General features: G+C 57.3%; 1 protein-coding gene across 2 annotated transcripts; it reads right to left on the bottom strand.

Moving 5' to 3' along the window:
- Nucleotides 1-375: 375 nt before the first annotated feature.
- Nucleotides 376-19,592, bottom strand: LOC116953994 (tandem C2 domains nuclear protein-like). Of its 2 annotated transcripts, none has more exons than XM_032974364.2 (11): nucleotides 19,114-19,592; nucleotides 17,014-17,295; nucleotides 14,861-15,106; nucleotides 11,225-11,328; nucleotides 11,042-11,108; nucleotides 10,713-10,807; nucleotides 9,982-10,098; nucleotides 9,313-9,504; nucleotides 9,023-9,137; nucleotides 6,853-7,061; nucleotides 376-4,083 (listed from the first exon to the last, which is right to left on the bottom strand). In XM_032974364.2, the coding sequence occupies exons 1-11, from the start codon at nucleotides 19,115-19,117 to the stop codon at nucleotides 3,982-3,984; spliced, it is 1,533 nt and encodes a 510-aa protein (XP_032830255.1). In that variant the 5' UTR covers nucleotides 19,118-19,592; the 3' UTR covers nucleotides 376-3,981. The 2 variants fall into 2 exon arrangements, with proteins under 2 accessions (XP_032830255.1, XP_032830256.1); XM_032974365.2 differs by having other exon boundaries at nucleotides 11,273-11,328; nucleotides 19,114-19,591.
- Nucleotides 19,593-20,593: the final 1,001 nt, after the last annotated feature.

The following is a 20,593-nucleotide window of genomic DNA, read 5'->3' on the forward strand; positions in this document are numbered from 1 at the left end:
AGGCCTATATAAGAGCTTGTCTCAGCAGCCTTCTCTCGCTCTCTCTCTCACCTGAAGACGATTGCTCGTGTTGCGATAGAAACGTCGCGATCTATTATTTATATTGTTTACGTGACTTGCCCGGAAGGCCCAAAGCGTAGTAATAGCTCAAGTGTGGAGCTTCGGGACCCCCCCCCCCTCTCTCACCCCGCCCCTCACCCCCCACTCTCTCACCCCCCCCCCCTCTCTCACCCCGGGAATGAAGGAAACCCCCTCCGAATCGTTGCGAGTATCGGATTTTGGAATCCATTCACGGCGCGAGTCGGGACGTGCTGGGTGGGGCTGGATGCGACGATTCACCCGCCCGTCGATTTCAGCGAGTGGCACGATCCGAGGTTGTCGATTACTTTTATAACTTTTATTTTACATCACGGGACCTCCTTTTCCAGTACCAACAAATGATAATAAAATCAAGATATGATCATAGGAGGGCTTTCCCCTTTTTTTCTGGCAACAAAAAGAAAGCTGTCTCTGGTGTGGACCAATCAGTTTCAAGGACAATGCATCATATTATCAGAGTATGTTTTTTGTTGGCATTCTGACCACAATCCCCGAGTCTCAGCGATCTTTTCACGAGAGGCTTCTGCCATTTTAAACATTTTTGGTGACAAGATGAGGCGCGCGATGGCTCCTGCTGCTGTTGCTGCTGAGTGGGGAGTGGTGGCGCAGTGGTTAGCGCGCCGCCGCTACGAACCCGGCCACCCGAGTTCCATTCCCGCGATTATCTGAACCGGTCCTGGGCCCTCCCCCTAGGTCGACTCAGACTCAAATGAGTACCTGGTGCGGTGCAGTAAACATATCGCTACTAAGGGAGACAAAGGCGGCCGGGCGTGGCGCTGGCCACCCACCCTCTCGTGTGCCGTGCCGGCCTTCATAGGCGCTGCTGTTCGCTCACAGCACTTGCCCCGACAGTCTGTGACAGGCTACACGGGGGATCTTTGTCTTAATCGCAATTGAGTAATTCTGCAGGTAATGTGTCAGCATTGGCCAATTCTGCTGACATTGTGAGCTTTTTTTTAGCTTAGCCATGGGACGAAACCGGGAAAAGCCGGAGCAAACCCATGCAGAACGAGCGGAGAGCACACAAGCCTCAATACGATGTCGAAGAACGCTTGTTTTAGCCCGCTTGTAACGACCGTCAGTTGCACTCCCTGCCCATCCACGGCTCCGTCATTCGTGGAGTTGACCAAATATCCCAATGTAGGACTGCAGAGCTTGGGCAACTGTTGCGCGATACAGAGACTCCGCCGTGGCGTTGGTGAGGGAGGACGCAGTTTGCATGAACGCCGATGCAACATAAACAACAACATAAACAACAACATAAACAACAACATAAACAACAACATAAACAACAACATAAACAACAACATAAACATCATCGTCGTCGTTATATCTCTCTGCCTTGTTCGTTCGTTTTAAGCAGAAGGTACATACGCTCGCTTACCATTTGCATACATCACTCATATAAATCATACAGTTAAACATAAACCTGTAATTACTACATTTTGAGTTAAAACTTTCGTGACAGCAGGAATTCATATTCTTTAATCTTTCGGTAAAGTCACGTAGGTAGAAAATAAAATAATTAATTTATTTTCTATCTCCGTGACTTTACCGAAAGAACCAAGAATCTGTAATTCCTCTTTTACCGGTGTCTTATCACGGGACGCGAGTGTGTGACTTTTTTCTAAAATGAAATTGGGTCAACTAATATGTAAAGTTCTCGGTATCCAGGGCCTAAATCCAGCCGGGTCGACACGGGAGCTCTTTCCGCACCCGGCACACCACGTCCATCCTCCGCCTCTCTCTTTCTCTCGCTACCGGCTACGGCTGCCCTACCAGTCACGTGCCACCAACTCCGGTCGCCAAGCGGCGACCCCCGGGAAAAAACACAACTTCTCAGCGAGTAACAAATCTCTGTCCATAGCCACAGACGCAGTTCCGGCCCGCACCCTCCATGGGCCACATTCATATGAAGTTCAAGAAGGCCGGCAGGAGTCCGGACGGCGCCGGTACTTCCAGCGTACACGGAGAGTTCACCGTGGCGGTGGCCTCGGGCGTGGTGGTGGTGACCGCCCCTAAATCCAGCCGGGGTGTCCGCGAGCAGGCCCCTGGTACCCGCGCCGTCCATGCGCGCGTGGCGCTACCCTCCGGGCACTCCACTTTCCCGAGCGGCGGCGGTGGCGGCGACGTCGGTTACTCGTTGGCGATGGAATCTGCCGAATGGCGTCGTCGCAGCGGGATCCCCCCCCCCCTTCCCCACACTCTCACCGAGCGGTGGCGGTGGGTGAGCAGCGGGAGCCAACGCGACTCCGGTGGCTCACGGCGCCGTCCGGTTCGCAGCTCAGCGGTCGCCGGGGTTCTGTGGGCGCCCTCGCTCGTCCCGCTCGTCCTCCTCTGCGTTCCTTGCCATCGACACCGCTCTCGACTTCCGCACCAGCTTATCCCGCACAGCCAGTGGTGGAAACTCCACATTCCAGTGGTGGAAGCTCCACATTCCAGTGGGAAGCTCCACATTCCAGTGGTGGAAGCTCCACATTCCAGTGGTGGAAACTCCACATTCCAGTGGTGGAAGCTCCACATTCCAGTGGGAAGCTCCACATTCCAGTGGTGGAAACTCCACATTCCAGTGGTGGAAGCTCCACATTCCAGTGGGAAGCTCCACATTCCAGTGGTGGAAACTCCACATTCCAGTGGTGGAAGCTCCACATTCCAGTGGTGGTTGGGGTTGGTATCTCCGTGGGTAGCCGCCGGTGACTTGGCGCTCGTTTTAGCCGGGATTGAAACTCGGGCCCCTTCAGAACGTGCAGGCCGAGGATTTTTAAGAAGCTGGGCGGAGAAGGGAGAGGGCGGCCCGTGGTGGAGCAAGGAAACGAAGAGCAGCAGGGAGGAGGAGGAAGAGGAGGAGGAGAGGGAGGGGAAGAGGGAGGAGGGACGTGGGCAGGGAGCGAGTGAGTGGAGGGAGCGAGTGGAAGGAGAGAGTGAGTGGAGAGAGCGAGTGGAGGGAGCGAGTGAAGGGAGCGAGTGAAGGGAGCGATGGGATGGAGCGAGTGGAGGGAGCGAATGAGTGGAGGGAGCGATGGGAGGGAGCGATGGGAGCGAGTGGAGGGAGCGAGTGGAGGAAGCAATGGGAGGGAGCGAGTGAGTGGAGGGAGCGATGGGAGCGAGTGAGTGGAGGGAGCGATGGGAGCGAGTGAAGCGAGTGAGTGGAGGGAGCGATGGGAGCGAGTGGAGGGAGTGAGTGGAGGGAGCGATGGGAGGGAGCGATGCGAGCTAGTGGATGGAGCGAGTCGAGGGAGCGATGGGAGGGAGCGAGTGGAGGGAGCGATGGGAGCGAGTGGAGAGAGCGATGGGAGGGAGCGAGTGGAGGGAGCGATGCGAGCGAGTGGATGGAGCGAGTCGAGGGAGCGATGGGAGGGAGCGAGCGAGTGGAGGGAGCGATGGGAGCGAGTGGAGAGAGCGAGTGGAGGGAGCGATGCGAGCGAGTGGATAGAGCGAGTAGAGGGAGCGATGGGAGCGAGTGGAAGGAGAGAGTGAGTGGAGGGAGCGAGTGGAGTGAGAGAGCGAGTGGAGGGAGCGATAGGAGCGAGTGGAGAGAGCGAGTGGAGGGAGCGATGGGAGCGAGTAGAGGGAGCGAGTGGAGGGAGCGATGGGAGCGAGTGGAAGGAGAGAGTGAGTGGAGGGAGCGAGTGGAAGGAGAGAGCGAGTGGGGGGAGCGATAGGAGAGAGTGGAGAGAGCGAGTGGAGGGAGCGATGGGAGCGAGTAGAGGTAGCGAGTGGAGGGAGCGATGGGAGCGAGTGGAAGGAGAGAGTGAGTGGAGGGAGCGAGTGGAAGGAGAGAGCGAGTGGGGGGAGCGATAGGAGCGAGTGGAGAGAGCGAGTGGAGGGAGCGAGTGAGGCAGCGTTGAGCGAGGCTGGGTGAGTGGCGCCGCTGCCCTGGGGTCACTTGAGTTGGTGCCACATGGCGATGACCTTGTCAGGGTTCGTCAGCGTCTGCCTCCAGTGCTCCTGTGCCGAGCCCTCGCCCTCCCAGCCCAGCATGACCTGCGCACAGGTCAACCGGTCACCGAGTCGGTCAATCGGTCAAGATTCATGTCAGTCAAGCAAGCGATCGATCATCCAACCGATGGAGTAGTTAACACGTTAATGAGTCAATGTTTTTTTCTTCTTTGGTTCTTTCTGTAAAGTCACGTAGAATGAGAATAAAATAATAAATTAATAAAATAACACAATCAAATTCTCACGACGTTTCAGCCACAACACAAGTGGCCTTGAGACACTCAAAGTCGAAACCAGTCCAGAGTTTCGCTTGTATTGAATCAATACTGCTGGGATGGTGCACTCCCACTGTGTGTACGCGGCTGATGGGATGTGTAAAGAATGCTTCTGTTTTGTATGTGGAGCGAGGGATATGCGCTGCTTATTTAAAATGTGTTACCTATATTCTCCACTATGATGCAAATCATTATTGTTTTGAGTTAATTAGTCAAGGAATTGGTCAGCCGGTCATTTAATCGGTCGATAAATCAATTTAGTCATTTAATCAGTGAGTCAAGCGATAATTCACTTTCGTAACTGCAGGGATTCATATTCTTGGCTCTTTCGGTAAAGTCACGTAGAAGGGAAACAATAAAATAATAAAAATATAAAACAATAAAATTCTCACGACGTTTCGACTGCAACACAAGCAATCATCATCAGGTGTGAAAACCACAGCAACTTTACCGAAAAGACCAAGAATAACAGTAAATTAGTGAACCGAGAAACCGGTCATCCCTTAACTGGAAAGCCAAGAGCCTTCAGCTCTCTGCACGGCTGCCGTCAGTGCTAGAACAATATTAACAGAGAGAGCTCTGCTGCTTTGCATGCGGGAGAGCGGGCCGGTCTTGCCCAGTCGCATTTTGTCACCTCCCGACAATTGAAGCAGATTTCCCCGTTCGCACAAAAGAGCCGCGAAAGAAGACAAAACCCCGTCCGCTAAAAAAACCCAACGCGGAGCGCGGCGAGAGGGGCGTCACGCGTGGCTGAGCGCCGCGACAACGCGCGAGAGGCAGAGACGGGGGTGGCGGTGTTCGCGAACTCGGATATCAAACAAAATAAACGCAACCCGGCGGATCATAACCCCCCTCACTGCCCCGCTCCCGCACGAGCCCGCTCCTCCTGCTCCTCCTCCTCCTCCTGCTGCTCTCCCACAACCATCGGGCCCCCGTCGGCGGCGCGGCTATCGAGCGGTGCGCAGGTGGCGCAACTGCAACCGGGGCCCACGGTGCAGCGGGAGGTGGGGCCCACGGTGCAGCGGCAGGTGGGGCCCACGGTGCAGCGGGAGGTGGGGCCCACGGTGCAGCAGGTGGGGCCCACGGTGGTGACAGGGTGCGGTCACTCGCAGCACGTGCACCACCCCCCCGGTTCATATATCACCGTGTGACTGTGAGCGATGACCTCGCGTGCGCACGCACGGGCACACGCGCGTGTTGGGGGGGTGGCGGCTGCGTTTCCAGCAGCATGAGAAAGGTCACGACAAGAGACACCGCGTACCCAACCCGTACCTGCAATGCATTCCGCTGCTCGCATGTCACCCTGGGTGAGATTCTCCGCGGGCAATTTCAACTGAGGGGGGCGGGGGGGCGGGGGGGGACGCCACCGATCCTCGACGTCCACTCCCCCGCAGTCTCCCACGGCCGGGGTTTCGTGACGCTTCGCCGAACCAACGGGGCGGTGATTCGGGACGAGCCCTGGGCGTGGTGACGCTGTGGGGGTGCTGGTGAGGAGGTGGAGTGGGGGGGGGGGGGGGGTGAGTGGGGGCGGGGGGAGGGGTGCCCCGTGGGAGTCGCCCGGACCGGTCCGACCGGTGCCGGTCGACGTCTTGGCGCGAATCCGCCGCGTTCCTCGCCGCCTCGGAGTCGCCGCCGCCCAGGCCGCCCACCGACCGGCAGAGCGCGACACGGGGGGGGGGGGGGGGGGGCCCGGCGCGTGGCGCGAGGCTTCGAGCGAGACGCTCCCACGAGGGGTTCGCGTGCCGGTGATTCGGTGGCGAGCGGTCGTCGCTTTTTATTTTGATCCCTTCACGTCGCTCCTCGCCCCTCGGTTTCATCGCGGTTTGTGCCGCTTCGGCGCGTCGTGACGCAAAGGGGAAGGGAGGGATGGAGTGGGGGGAGTGGAGGGATGGAGTGGGGGGAGTGGAGGGATGGAGTGGGGGGAGTGGAGGGATGGAGTGGGGGGGGGGGTGGAGGGATGGAGAGGGGGGAGTGGAGGGATGGAGTGGGGGGAGTGGAGGGATGGAGTGGGGGGGGGGTGGAGGGATGGAGAGGGGGGAGTGGAGGGATGGAGAGGGGGGGAGTGGAGGGATGGAGAGGGGGGAGTGGAGGGATGGAGAGGGGGGGAGTGGAGGGATGGAGTGGGGGGAGTGGAGGGATGGAGTGGGTGAATGAGAGGCTGAAGGAGTGAAGGCAGGAGGGGGGTGGGGGAGTAAAAGCGAGTCCCGGCGCCGTGCCGGTCCGGAGCAGCAGGAGGGGGGGGGGCACGTGGGGGGGGGCACGTGGGGGGGGGGGGGCAAGTGGGGGGGGCACGTGGGGGGGCACGTGGGGGGGGGCACGTGGGGGGGGCACGTGGGTGGGGGCACGTGGGGGGGGGGCACGTGGGGGGTGGGGGCACGTGGGGGGGGGCACGTGGGGGGGGGCACGTGGGGGGGGGCACGTGGGTGGGGGCACGTGGGGGGGGGCACGTGGGTGGGGGCACGTGGGGGGGGGCACGTGGGGGGTGGGGGCACGTGGGGGGGGGCACGTGGGGGGGGGGCCACGTGTGTGGGGGCGGCACCTGTCCCAGGACGTGTGTGCGGCGCAGCGAGTCGCGATGGCACACGCGCACCGCCACGGACACGCCCAGGAACTTGTTCTCGCGGTTGGTGGCCGGGAAGGCGAGGGTCTCCACCCAGCTGGCGTCGCCCTGGGAGGCGCGAGCCACGCGCGTGCGCCGCCGCTCCGTGCGCTCCGCAGACACCCACAAGTCGGCCTTCACGAAGGCGTCTGCACGGGGGGGGGGGGGGGTAACAGTGGGAGACAACACGCACACGCCCGGTCAGCAGGGTTGACCTGGGTCAGTAGGGTTGACCCCGTCAGTAGGGTTGACCTGGGTCAGTAGGGTTGACCTGGGTCAGTAGGGTTGACCCCGTCAGTAGGGTTGACCCCGTCAGTAGGGTTGACCTGGGTCAGTAGGGTTGACCTGGGTCAGTAGAGTTGACCCCGTCAGTAGGGTTGACCCCGTCAGTAGGGTTGACCCCGTCAGTAGGGTTGCCCCTGGAATGGGAGACTGCTTGTACACTCAGCTTGGGCAACCCTGGATTGTGGATTCCATCTCCACGGAGCTCTGAGTGTCTCCACCCCCACCAGCGCGCGGTGGCGGTGGGGGGGGGGGACTCCCCGGCGTCAATCCACAAGCAGCAGCAGGCAGGCAGCAGCAGGCAGTAGCAGCAGCAGTAGCAGCAGCAGGCAGCAGCAGCAGCAGGTAGCAGCAGCAGCAGGCAGCAGCAGCAGCAGGCAGACGCTGCACCTCGCCCAAACTGCACCATCGCCCCCTCCCCACACTCCCCGACTGGAGACGCGAGTGACACTTCGAGGGGGGAGTCGCTCCACGCCTCCGCCCGCGCGCTGCGCGAGGGTTTCACGCCCAATCCGTAGCCCAGATCTGCGGGAGTCCAACTGGAGCCCCTCCCCCTGAACATCGTCACACAAAACGCAGCTCTCACCTGAGACAGGTGACACTGACAGCCGCAATTCGGGGGGAGGGGAGGGGAGGAGGGGGGGAGACGGTGGGGGGGGGGGTAGCGGTGCCTTGTCTAGACGAAGAGGCAGATGAAGAAGGGAGCTCTCACAATCATCCATCACCGCTGGGTTTGGCCTCCGCGGGAAGCGGTGGCTGAGTGATTGGGCTGCACTCTCTCTGTGTGTCTCTCTCTGTGTCTCTTTGTGTCTCTCTCTGTGTGTCTCTCTGTGTCTCTCTCTGTGTCTCTCTCTGTGTGTCTTTCTCTCTGTTTCTCTCTCTCTCTGTGTCTCTCTCTGTGTCTTTCTCTCTGTGTGTCTCTCTCTGTGTCTCTGTCTGTGTGTCTCTCTGTGTGTCTTTCTCTCTGTGTGTCTCTCTCGCTGTGTCTCTCTCTGTGTGTCTTTCTCTCTGTGTGTCTCTCTGTGTCTCTCTCTGTGTCTATCTGTGTCTCTCTCTGTGTCTATCTGTGTCTCTCTCTGTGTCTCTCTCTCTGTGTGTCTCTCTGTGTGTCTCTCTCTGTGTCTCTCTCTGTGTCTATCTGTGTCTCTCTCTGTGTGTCTCTGTCTCTCTCTCTCTCTATGTCTATCTGTGTTTCTCTCTGTGTCTCTCTCTGTGTGTCTCTCTGTGTGTCTCTCTCTTTGTCTCTCTGTGTCTCTCTCTGTGTCTCTCTCTGTGTATCACTGTGTGTCTCTCTCTGTGTGTCTCTCTCTGTGTCTCTCTCTGTGTGTCTCTCTCTGTGTCTCTCTCTGTGTCTCTCTCTGTGTCTATCTGTGTCTCTCTCTGTGTCTCTCTCTGTGTCTCTCTGTGTCTCTCTCTGTGTCTCCCTCTGTGTGTCTCTGTGTCTCTCTCTGCATGTCTCTCTCTGTGTCTCTCTCTGTGTCTCTCTCTCTGTGTCTCTCTCTGTGTGTCTCTGTGTCTCTCTCTGTGTCTCTCTGTGTCTCTCTCTGTGTCTCCCTCTGTGTGTCTCTCTCTGTGTCTCTCTCTGTGTGTCTCTCTCTGTGTCTCTCTCTGTGTCTCTCTCTCTGTGTCTCTCTCTCTGTGTCTCTCTCTGTGTGTCTCTCTCTGAATCGACGGCGTCTCCGTTTACAATGGCAGGTGTTGCCCTCGGTAACAAAAATCCTGTGGACGCTACAAATACGATATTGAACTTCAAAAGGCATAGACGGTGTGTGTATGTATTGATTACGATCGCGGTGGTGATGAGTGTGTGCGTGTGTGGAGCACTCACTGGCTGGGTGGGCTCCCGTGGATCTCTTCAGCTTGCGCGCCTCGATCACCTGGATGGTGATGACCATGGTGGACAGCTTGAGGGACGTGGCCACAAACAGCTGCCCTCGCTCGTACTGCCCGGGACACGCACAGGGAACACGCGGAATAGGACACGTCACACACAGGACGCGCGCACGATACACACGGGACACGCACGGGTCGCACGCAGGACACACGAGACACACACGGAACACGCGCGGGATACACACGGGACGCAGAGCGGTCCCCGCGCGCCCGCCGCCCGCTCACCTGTCCCAGCTCCTGCTCGCTCAACGGGAGCCACAGGTCCTGCTCCTGCGGGCCGGCCTGTTCGAGCGCGAGCGTCGTCCCGCCCAGCACGGCGCGGTGCGGCCAGCGGCTGAGCACGGAGAGCTGCAGGTTCGCCGTCGCCATCGCGAGCTCCGCCACCACAAAGACGAACGTCTCGTTGAACTCGGGCGCCTGCGGGGCCGACAACCACGCTGAGCCCCGTCCGCCCGCACAATCTGGAGCTCACCTAATGGGCGCCGGAGATGTTAACTCCCTCGCTCGGTATGCGGGAGGTCACGAAATTATATCCCGACCCTGACGCCTGCTGCTGTATATTTGGAGTTTGCGCATCTCTCTCTCTCTCATCATCATCACAGTGGCTAGGAGATGTCAACTACCTTGCCCGGTGTACAGGAGGTCGTGGGTTCGATCCCGACCCTGACGCCTGCTGCTGCTGTATATTTGGAGTTTGCGTGTCTCTCTCTCTCTCTCCCGCCGTGGTCGCGTGGAAATGTTTCTCCGGGTCCCTCTGGTTTTTTCTCTCCACGTTTTGAATCAACGTCACGCGAGTTCGAGCATTTGGCTGCTGCTGCTGCTGCTAAATACATTTGCACACAGCACGACCACGAGCACCGTGACGACGATGAGCCACTTCGTGTCGCCACTCACGCAGGTGTGCCGCTGCGTCGTGGTCTTGAGCGGCCACGTCTTGTCGGCGTTCAGGACCCCCTTCACGTACGCGCTCGGCCCGTCTCCCGACCTCGTCTGGGCCTCCAGGTCCACGGCCTGCCCGCAAAATTAAAAAGCGGCGGCGGCGCCGTCGTCACCACCACCACCACACACTGCCACCGCTACCCAACGCCACCACCACCACCACACACTGCCACCGCTACCCAACGCCACCACCACCAGCACCACACTGCCACCGCTACCCAACGCCACCACCACCACCACACACTGCCACCGCTACACAACGGCACCACCATCACCAGCACCACACTGCTACCGCTACCCAACGCCACCACCACCACCACCACACACTGCCACCGCTACACAACGCCACCGCACATTGCCCTCACCGTCCATCGCCGTCGCCACCGCCACCACGCATTTCCACGTCACCCATCCCCGCCACCGATCACCACCACCCATTACCGCGCCTCCCACAGCGACGCGGCCCACGTGCATGATCGCACTCAGCCGGTATGTGCCCGGTGCTGTCGTCAACACGCATCGCAACATTCTCGCGCGATCAGAGCTGGGATTTCTCCAACGCGAGCGACCGATCGCAAACGAACGAGAGATTTCACCCTGCAATCATCGGCTACCGAGCCGCCGGAAGCCGGAGACTCTCGGTGACACGGCCACCGTGAGTCGTGGGAGCCACGTGGTCGCCTCACCTTCACGATGGTGACCCACAGCTGCTGCATGCTCGGCTCGTACCGGATGCGCACATTGAGATGGCCTCCTTCGGTTTCATCCAAGGATGGGCTGTCTGCACGCACACACACAATGATCCTCCATATACACACACACGCTCCGTGTACACACACACACCCCGTGTACACACACACACCGTGTACACACACACACACCCCGCCGTGTACACACACACACACCCCCCGTGGACACACACACACCGTGTACACACACAAACACCGTGTACACACACACACCGTGTACACACACACACACCGTGTACACACACACACCGACTCGGTATGCCCACCTGAGTTGCTGTAGTGGTCGCTGCAGGCCGAGATGCTGCTCGGGATGCTGGAGAGAGAGGAGTAGACCTGGCGGAGAGAGGCACACGGGGGGGGTCAGGGCCGGCTAGGGGTGGCCCACGTGGGCAGTGCTCACCCCGCCCCTCACTCCGTCCCTCACCCCGCCCCTCACCCGCAACACTCACCGAGCTGCCCCCAGGTGTCACGTGGTGCGCCCCAGCGGTGTTGCTCACCTCCGAGTCCACGTGGCCGTGCAGGCGTCCGAGGCTGGCGCTCCTCAGGTCCCACTCTGCCAGGAGGTGGCACGCGTCACAGGTGAGCGAGCGGCACGACACAGGTGAGTGAACGTCACACCACAGGTGAGTGATCATCACGACACAGGTGAGTGAGCATCACAACACAGGTGAGTGAGCATCTTAACACAGGTGAGTGATCATCACAACACAGGTGAGTGAGCATCACAACACAGGTGAGTGAGCATCACGACACAGGTGAGTGAGCATCACACCGCAGGTGAGTGAGCATCTTAACACAGGTGAGTGAGCATCACACCACAGGTGAGTGAGCGTCACGACACAGGTGAGGGAATGTCACACCACAGGTGAGTGAGCATCACACCACAGGTGAGCGAGCATCACAACACAGGTGAGCGAGCATCACAACACAGGTGAGTGAATGTCACACCACAGGTGAGTGAGCAACACAATAAAGGTGAGTGAGCGTAACAACACAGGTGAGTGAGCATCACAACACAGGTGAGTGAGCAACACCATAAAGGTGAGTGAGCATCACAACACAGGTGAGTGAGCATCACAACACAGGTGAGCGAGCATCACGACACAGGTGAGTGAACGTCACACCACACGTGAGCGAGCATCACAAAACAGGTGAGTGAATGTCACACCACAGGTGAGTGAGCATCACAACACAGGTGAGTGAGCGTCACACCACAGGTGAGTGAGCATCACAATAAAGGTGAGTGAGCATCACAACACAGGTGAGTGAGCGTCACAACACAGGTGAGTGAGCATCACAACACAGGTGAGCGAGCATCACGACACAGGTGAGCGAGCATCACGACACAGGTGAGTGAGCATCTTAACACAGGTGAGTGAGCATCACGGCACAGGTGAGTGAGCATCACACCACAGGTGAGTGATCATCACGACACAGGCGAGTGAGCATCTTAACACAGGTGAGTGAGCATCACAACACAGGTGAGTGAGCATCACGGCACAGGTGAGTGAGCATCACACCACAGGTGAGTGATCATCACGACACAGGTGAGTGAGCATCTTAACACAGGTGAGTGAGCATCACACCACAGGTGAGTAAGCATCACGACACAGGTGAGTGATCATCTTAACACAGGTGAGTGAGCATCACAACACAGGTGAGTGAGCATCACAACACAGGTGAGTGAGCATCACAACACAGGTGAGTGAGCATCACAACACAGGTGAGTGAGCGTCACACCACAGGTGAGCGAGCATCACGACACAGGTGAGTGAACGTCACACCACAGGTGAGTGAGCATCACAACACAGGTGAGTGAATGTCACACCACAGGTGAGTGAGCATCACAACACAGGTAAGTGAGCGTCACACCACAGGTGAGTGAGCATCACAATAAAGGTGAGTGAGCGTCACACCACAGGTGAGTGAGCATCACAATAAAGGTGAGTGAGCATCACAACACAGGTGAGTGAGCTTCACAACACAGGTGCGTGAGCGTCACACCACAGGTGAGTGAGCGTCACACCACAGGTGAGCGAGCATCACGACACAGGTGAGGGAATGTCACACCACAGGTGAGTGAGCGTCACAACACAGGTGAGTGAGCGTCACAACACAGGTGAGGGAATGTCACACCACAGGTGAGTGCGCATAGAAGGCAGGTGAGTGCCACAACACAGATGAGTGAGCATCACAACACAGGTGAGTGAACGTAGAAGACAGGTGAGTGAGCATCACAACACAGGTGAGCGTCACAACACAGGTGAGTGAGCATCACAACACAGGTGAGTGCCACAGCACAGGTGAGTGAGCGTCACAACACAGGTGAGTGAGCGTCACACCACGGGTGAGTGAGCATCACAACACAGGTGAGTGAGCATCACAACACAGGTGAGTGAACGTCACACCACAGGTGAGTGAGCGTCACACCACAGGTGTTGCACTACATGAGGGCACTCATCCGACCGCGTTTAATGCACACTGTGTACGGCGTGCCGTACTCTCGTGAATGTAACTCTGCATTACGAGCTGCGTGATTGAGCGATCGTTCCAGCGCGTTCAACGTGCATGGCACACTGCGTGACACCTTGCAGACGTCGCTATCATCGGCATTCTATCACGCCACGGTGGCTAGGAGATGTTGACTACCTCGCCTGGTATGCAGGAGGTCGTGGGTTCGATCCCGACCCTGACGGTATCTCTATATTTGGAGTTTGCGTGTAACCTCTCTCTCTTTCCCCGTGATCGCGTGGATTTTTCTCCGGATCCTGCGGTTTTCCACTCCACGTTTACAATCGACGTGCGAGCGTGTTGCCCGCTAGAAATTTCCACATGGTGAAACGCCACTTCTGTTGAGCTATCATTTGTGATGGCCAAGTCGCGTCTGAAAAAGAGCGCTTGTGCAGCTCAGTGGGCATCAGCTGGTAAGTAAAATAATAAAAATAGCTTTAGTTTAAAGTTTAGTTTCAGTAGCACGCATACCAGCGCACGCGCCCCACTTTAACCGCAGGTTAAACATCGTGAGCGGGTTGGGGCGTCCGGCCAGTCCAGAAATTATTTCCGCACTCCGGCACACCACGTCCAGTATTCACCTGTCACTACGAGTCACCTGTCATCACCTTGGTCAGTCAGTGAGGTGTTTTGAGGGAGGAATGCAGCCCTCAAGTTGTAAACAGATGCACGGGCGAGCATAGAGCCCCATAGACTTACATAGAGTCCCAGAGACTCACATAGAGCCCCATAGACTTACACAGAGTCCCAGAGACTCACATAGAGCCCCATAGACTTACATAGAGTCCCAGAGACTCACATAGAGCCCCATAGACTTACACAGAGTCCCAGAGACTCACATAGAGCCCCATAGACTTACATAGAGTCCCAGAGACTCACATAGAGCCCCATAGACTTAGATAGAGTCCCAGAGACTCACATAGAGCCCCATAGACTTACACAGAGTCTCAGAGACTCACATAGAGCCCCATAGACTTACACAGAGCCCCATAGACTTACATAGACACCCACGACTCGTACAGAGAGCCACAGACTCACGTATAGCCCCGCAGACTTACACAGAGACCCAGATACCCCTACAGAAACCCATAGACTCACGTATAGTCCCACAGACTTACATAGAGATCCGGATACTCATACAGAGAGCCATTGAATCGCGTACAGCCCCACAGATTTACACAGAGACACAGATACTCACACAGAGACCCAATGACTCACATAGAGACCCATCGACTCACAAAGAGGGCCACAGACTTACATCCAGATTCCTAAACTCGCATAGAGACCCAATGACTTGCATAGATTCTCATAAACGTATAGAGACCCATGGATTTTGCACGCGCCATAATTTCATCCGGGGGCCTTTGGGTCAGCGACCCGGAAAATATGTCCACACCCCGGCACACCACGTCCATCATGCGCCTCTTCCGCTCCAGGCTGCGGCCACTGACGGCGAGGGGGCTCCCGCGTGCCACCTTCGGCATTCGCCGAGCGGCGGGCGACCCGGAAAACAAACAACAACAACAACAACAACGGGACTCTCGCGGTCCGCGGCGTGCGTCGCACCCACCCACCGGAGCCGTAGAGAGTGAAGGGGCTGGTGGAGCGCGACGAGTCGAGCGTGTGGGCGCGCGTCACCGGCACGTGTCCCCCGTTGGGCACTGGCTCGGGGTAGTGGCGCGGGGGGACGGCGTCGGCGGAGCCGGCGAGCGGGGAGCCGCCACCCGCGCCGATCGGGCGCCGTTCGGGGGAGCCGGCGGCGCTTCGCTCGCCGGCGCTGAGGCTCGTCTTCCTCTGCGTGAAGAGTTCTCTCGAGAAGGCTGCAGCATGCACGGGTGGGCAGGCAGGCGCGGTGTCACGCGCACAAGGTCAAAGGTCACCCCCGTGGCCTCTGACGGACCGCTCCACATCATCATCCTACACATCATCATCATCCTCCACATCATCATCCTCCACACCATCATCATCCCCCACATCATCATCCTCCACAGCATCATCATCGTCCACATCATCATCATACCCCACATCATCCTCCACATCATCATCCTACACATCATCATCCTACACATCATCATCATCATCATACCCCACATCATCATCATCCTCCACATCATCATCATCATCCTCCTCCACATCATCATCATACCCCACATCATCACCATCATCCTCCACATCATCATCCTCTACAGCATCATCATCCACATCATCATCATACCCCACATCATCAGCATCCCCCACATCATCATCCTACACATCATCATCATCATACCCCACATCATCATCATCCTCCACATCATCATCATCCTCCTCCACATCATCATCATACCCCACATCATCACCATCCCCCCCATCATCACCATCCCCCACATCATCATCCTCCTCCACATCATCATCCTCCTCCACATCATCATCATCCTACACATCATCATCATACCCCACATCATCACCATCCCCCACATCATCACCATCCCCCACATCATCATCATCCTCCACATCATCACCATCCTCCACATCATCACCATCCCCCACATCATCATCATCCTCCACATCATCACCATCCTCCACATCATCATCATCATCATCCTCCACATCATCATCCTCCACAGCATCATCATCATCATCGTCCACATCATCATCATACCCCACATCATCATCATCCTACACATCATCATCCTCCACATCATCATCCTACACATCATCATCATACCCCACATCATCATCACCATCCTCCTCCACATCATCATCCTCCTCCATATCACCATCCCCCACATCATCACCATCCTCCACATTATCATCATCCTCCACATCATCACCATCCCCCACATCATCCTCCTCCACATCATCATCCCCCACATCATCATCATCCTCCACATCATCATCATCCTCCACATCATCCTCCTCCACATCATCAACCTCCACATCATTATCATCCCCCACATCATCATCATACCCCACATCATCACCATCCTCCTCATCATCATCATCCCCCACATCATCACTATCCCCCACATCATCATCATCTCCCACATCATCACCATCCCCCACATCATCACCATCCTCCACATCATCATCATCCCCCACATCATCACCATCCCCCACATCATCATCATCCTCCACATCATCATCATCCTCCACATCATCACCATCCTACACATCATCATCATCCTCCACATCATCATCATCCTCTACATCATCATCATCCTCCACATCATCATCATCTTACACATCATCACCATCCTCCACATCATCACAATCCTCCACATCATCATCATCCTCCACATCATCATCATCTCCCACATCATCACCATCCCCCACATCATCATCTCCCACATCATCACCATCCCCCACATCATCACCATCCTCCACATCATCATCATCCCCCACATCATCACCATCCCCCACATCATCATCATCCTCCACATCATCATCATCCTCCACATCATCATCCTCCTCCACATCATCACCATCCTACACATCATCATCATCCTCCACATCATCATCATCCTCTACATCATCATCCTCCACATCATCCTCATCTTACACATAATCACCATCCTCCACATCATCATCATCATCATCCTCCACATCATCATCATCACCATCCTCCACATCACCATCCTCCACATCATCATCATCCTACACATCATCACCATCCTCCACATCACCATCCTCCACATCATCATCCTCCACATCATCATCGTCGTCGTCAATGGCAGGCGTCCCCCACCTTTGCTCGCTTCGTCCTCGCCGCCGGCGGTCTCCAGGGCCTTTGGCTGCACGAAGCTGGGCATCAGGCGGGGCAGCGCGAACTGCACGGGCTGGCCCCCCGTGGGCAGCTTGCGCAGGAGGTAGTCGTCCCCCGGGGTGGACGCCACGGAGGAGCACTCCGTGGCGCCGCCGGCGGCGAGCGGCGGCCGCTCGGCCGAGCCGAGGCCGCAGACTTCGCTGCACTTGCGGCAGAAGCGGCGCAGCGACCCCAACGTGGCTGTGACGTGGGCCCACAGCCACTCTGGGGGGGGGGGGGGGTACACGTTGTGTGGGGGGGGGGGGGTACACGTTGTGGGGGGGGGTACACGTTGTGGGGGGGGGTACACGTTGTGGGGGGGGGTACACGTTGTGGGGGGGGGGTACACGTTGTGGGGGGGGGGGGTACACGTTGTGGGGAGTACACGTTGTAGGGGGGGGGGGTCAGAGTGGGTGGTGGCGATCGGAGTGTTGTGAGATCTGGGGACGGAAGCGAGATGGGGGGACAAGGGGAGTGAGGGAAGGGAGACAGGATGAGTGAGACAAGGGACAGGATGAGTGAGACAAGGGACAGGATGAGTGAGACAAGGGACAGGAGGAGTGAGACAAGGGACAGGAGGTGTGAGACAAGGGACAGGAAGAGTGAGACAAGGGACAGGATGAGTGAGACAAGGGACAGGATGAGTGAGACAAGGGACAGGAGGAGTGAGACAAGGGACAGGATGAGTGCGACAAGGGACAAGGGGAGTGAGACAAGGGACAGGATGAGTGAGACAAGGGACAGGATGAGTGAGACAAGGGACAGGAGGAGTGAGACAAGGGACAGGAGGTGTGAGACAAGGGACAGGAAGAGTGAGACAAGGGACAGGATGAGTGAGACAAGGGACAGGATGAGTGAGACAAGGGACAGGATGAGTGAGATAAGGGACAGGATGAGTGAGACAAGGGACAGGATGAGTGAGACAAGGGACAGGATGAGTGAGACAAGGGACAGGATGAGTGAGACAAGGGACATGAGGAGTGAGACAAGGGACAGGAGGAGTGAGACAAGGGACAGGAGAGTGAGACAAGGGACAGGATGAGTGAGACAAGGGACAGGAGGTGTGAGACAAGGGACAGGATGAGTGAGACAAGACAGGATGAGTGAGACAAGGGACAGGATGAGTGAGACGAGGGACAAGGGGAGTGAGACAAGGGACAGGAGGAGTGAGACAAGGGACAGGAGGTGTGAGACAAGGGACAGGAAGAGTGAGACAAGCGACAGGAGAGTGAGACAAGGGACAGGATGAGTGAGACAAGGGACAGGAAGAGTGAGACAAGGGACAGGATGAGTGAGACAAGGGACAAGGGGAGTGAGACAAGGGACAGGAGGAGTGAGACAAGGGACAGGAAGAGTGAGACAAGGGACAGGATGAGTGAGACAAGGGACAAGGGGAGTGAGACAAGGGACAGGAGGAGTGAGACAAGGGACAGGAGGAGTGAGACAAGGGACAGGAGGAGTGAGACAAGGGACAGGATGAGTGAGACAAGGGACAGGAGGAGTGAGACAAGGGACAGGAGTGAGACAAGGGACAGGAGGAGTGAGACAAGGGACAGGAAGAGTGAGACAAGGGACAGGATGAGTGAGACAAGGGACAGGATGACTGAGACAAGGGACAGGAGGAGTGAGACAAGGGACAGGAAGAGTGAGACAAGGGACAGGATGAGTGAGACAAGGGACAGGAGGTGTGAGACAAGGGACAGGAAGAGTGAGACAAGGGACAGGATGAGTGAGACAAGGGACAAGGGGAGTGAGACAAGGGACAGGAGAGTGAGACAAGGGACAGGAGGAGTGAGACAAGGGACAGGAGAGTGAGACAAGGGACAGGAGGAGTGAGACAAGGGACAGGAGGAGTGAGACAAGGGACAGGAGAGTGAGACAAGGGACAGGAGAGTGAGACAAGGGACAGGAGGAGTGAGACAAGGGACAGGAGAGTGAGACAAGGGACAGGAGAGTGAGACAAGGGACAGGAGAGTGAGACAAGGGACAAGAGAGTGAGACAAGGGACAGGAGGAGTGAGACAGCCCCACGTCGCTCACTCACCCATGGTGCCACCACCGCCTCTCGTCTCGAGCGGGCCACTGAGGAGAGCCGCGCACTCACGCGGGGATCCGCGGCGACTCGCGCATCGCAGCCCCGCGCCGTGGTCGGCGCAGGGGCTGGTCAGGAGACCCCTGCGGTAGCACCCCTAAGCGCCCGGGTGGTGGTGGTGGTGGGTGGTGATGGTGGTGGTGGTGGGTGATGGTGGTGAGTGGTGGTGGGTGGTGGTGGGTGATGGTGGTGGTGGTGGGTGGTGGTGGTAGTGGTGAGTGGTGGTGCTGGTGGGTGGTGGGTGATGGTGGGTGATGGTGGTGGGTGGTGGTGGGTGGTGGGTGATGGTGGTGGGTGATGGTGGGTGGTGGTGGTGGGTGGTGGGTGATGGTGGTGGGTGGTGGGTGATGGTGGTGGGTGGTGGGTGATGGTGGTGGGTGGTGGGTGATGGTGGTGGGGATCTCCTCTCTCTGTGCTCACCTGGCGTCACCGCAGCGCGTTAGGCGGGGCGCTGTCTCCACCCCCCACCCCAGTCACCCTGCCCCTCGCCCCCAGCCCAACCCCGCCGAGCCTTGTGAAGTTTCAGTTTTGCCACCAGCCCGAGACGTCTCCCTCGTCCCCACGGAGACTTGGGGTGGCGCGCGCCACGAAAGTCGTCGGCAGGCCGATTCCACGCAGCACCACCACCAACATCACCACCATCACCACCACCAACATCACCACCACCATCGCCTCCATCACCTCCAACATCACCACCACCATCACCACCACCATCGCCTCCATCACCACCAACATCGCCTCCATCACCACCAACATCGCCTCCATCACCATCACCAACATCACCACCACCATCACCACCACCAACATCGCCTCCATGTGTGGAACGTGACAGCCACGGTGGCTATGGCCATGCCAGAGCAACACGGATGGATGGTGTCAACGCGTGCAGAAGTCACACTCATGGGGAGACAGACTCAGAGGGACACGGAGACGTATAGACACGCAGAGACAGACTCAGAGAGACACGGAGACGTATAGACACGCAGAGACACACTCAAAGAGACACGGAGACCTATAGAGATACATAAACTTATAGACACGCAGAGACAGACTCAGTGAGATACATTGAGACACAAGCCACAGCAGTGAGACTGTGGCCATGCAACCCACACTCTGGACCGCACAGTGCACCTATAGACACATGGAGATACATAGAGACACATAGAGACCCATAGAGATACATAGAAATACATAGAGACACAAAGCGATAGAGACCCATAGAGATACATTGAGACACAAGTCACAGCAGTGAGACTGTGGCCATGCAACCCACACTACGGACCCCACAGTGAACCCATAGACACATGGAGATACATAGAGACACATAGAGACCCATAGAGATACATATAAATACATAGAGACACAAAGCAATAGAGACCCATAGAGATACATTGAGACACAAGCCACAGCAGTGAGACTGTGGCCATGCAAC

This window comes from Petromyzon marinus, chromosome 53 (assembly GCF_048934315.1).
Source record: "Petromyzon marinus isolate PM22_M1 ecotype Great Lakes invasive population chromosome 53, UKy_Petmar_22M1.pri1.0, whole genome shotgun sequence".
NCBI classification, from domain to species: Eukaryota; Metazoa; Chordata; class Hyperoartia; order Petromyzontiformes; family Petromyzontidae; genus Petromyzon; species Petromyzon marinus.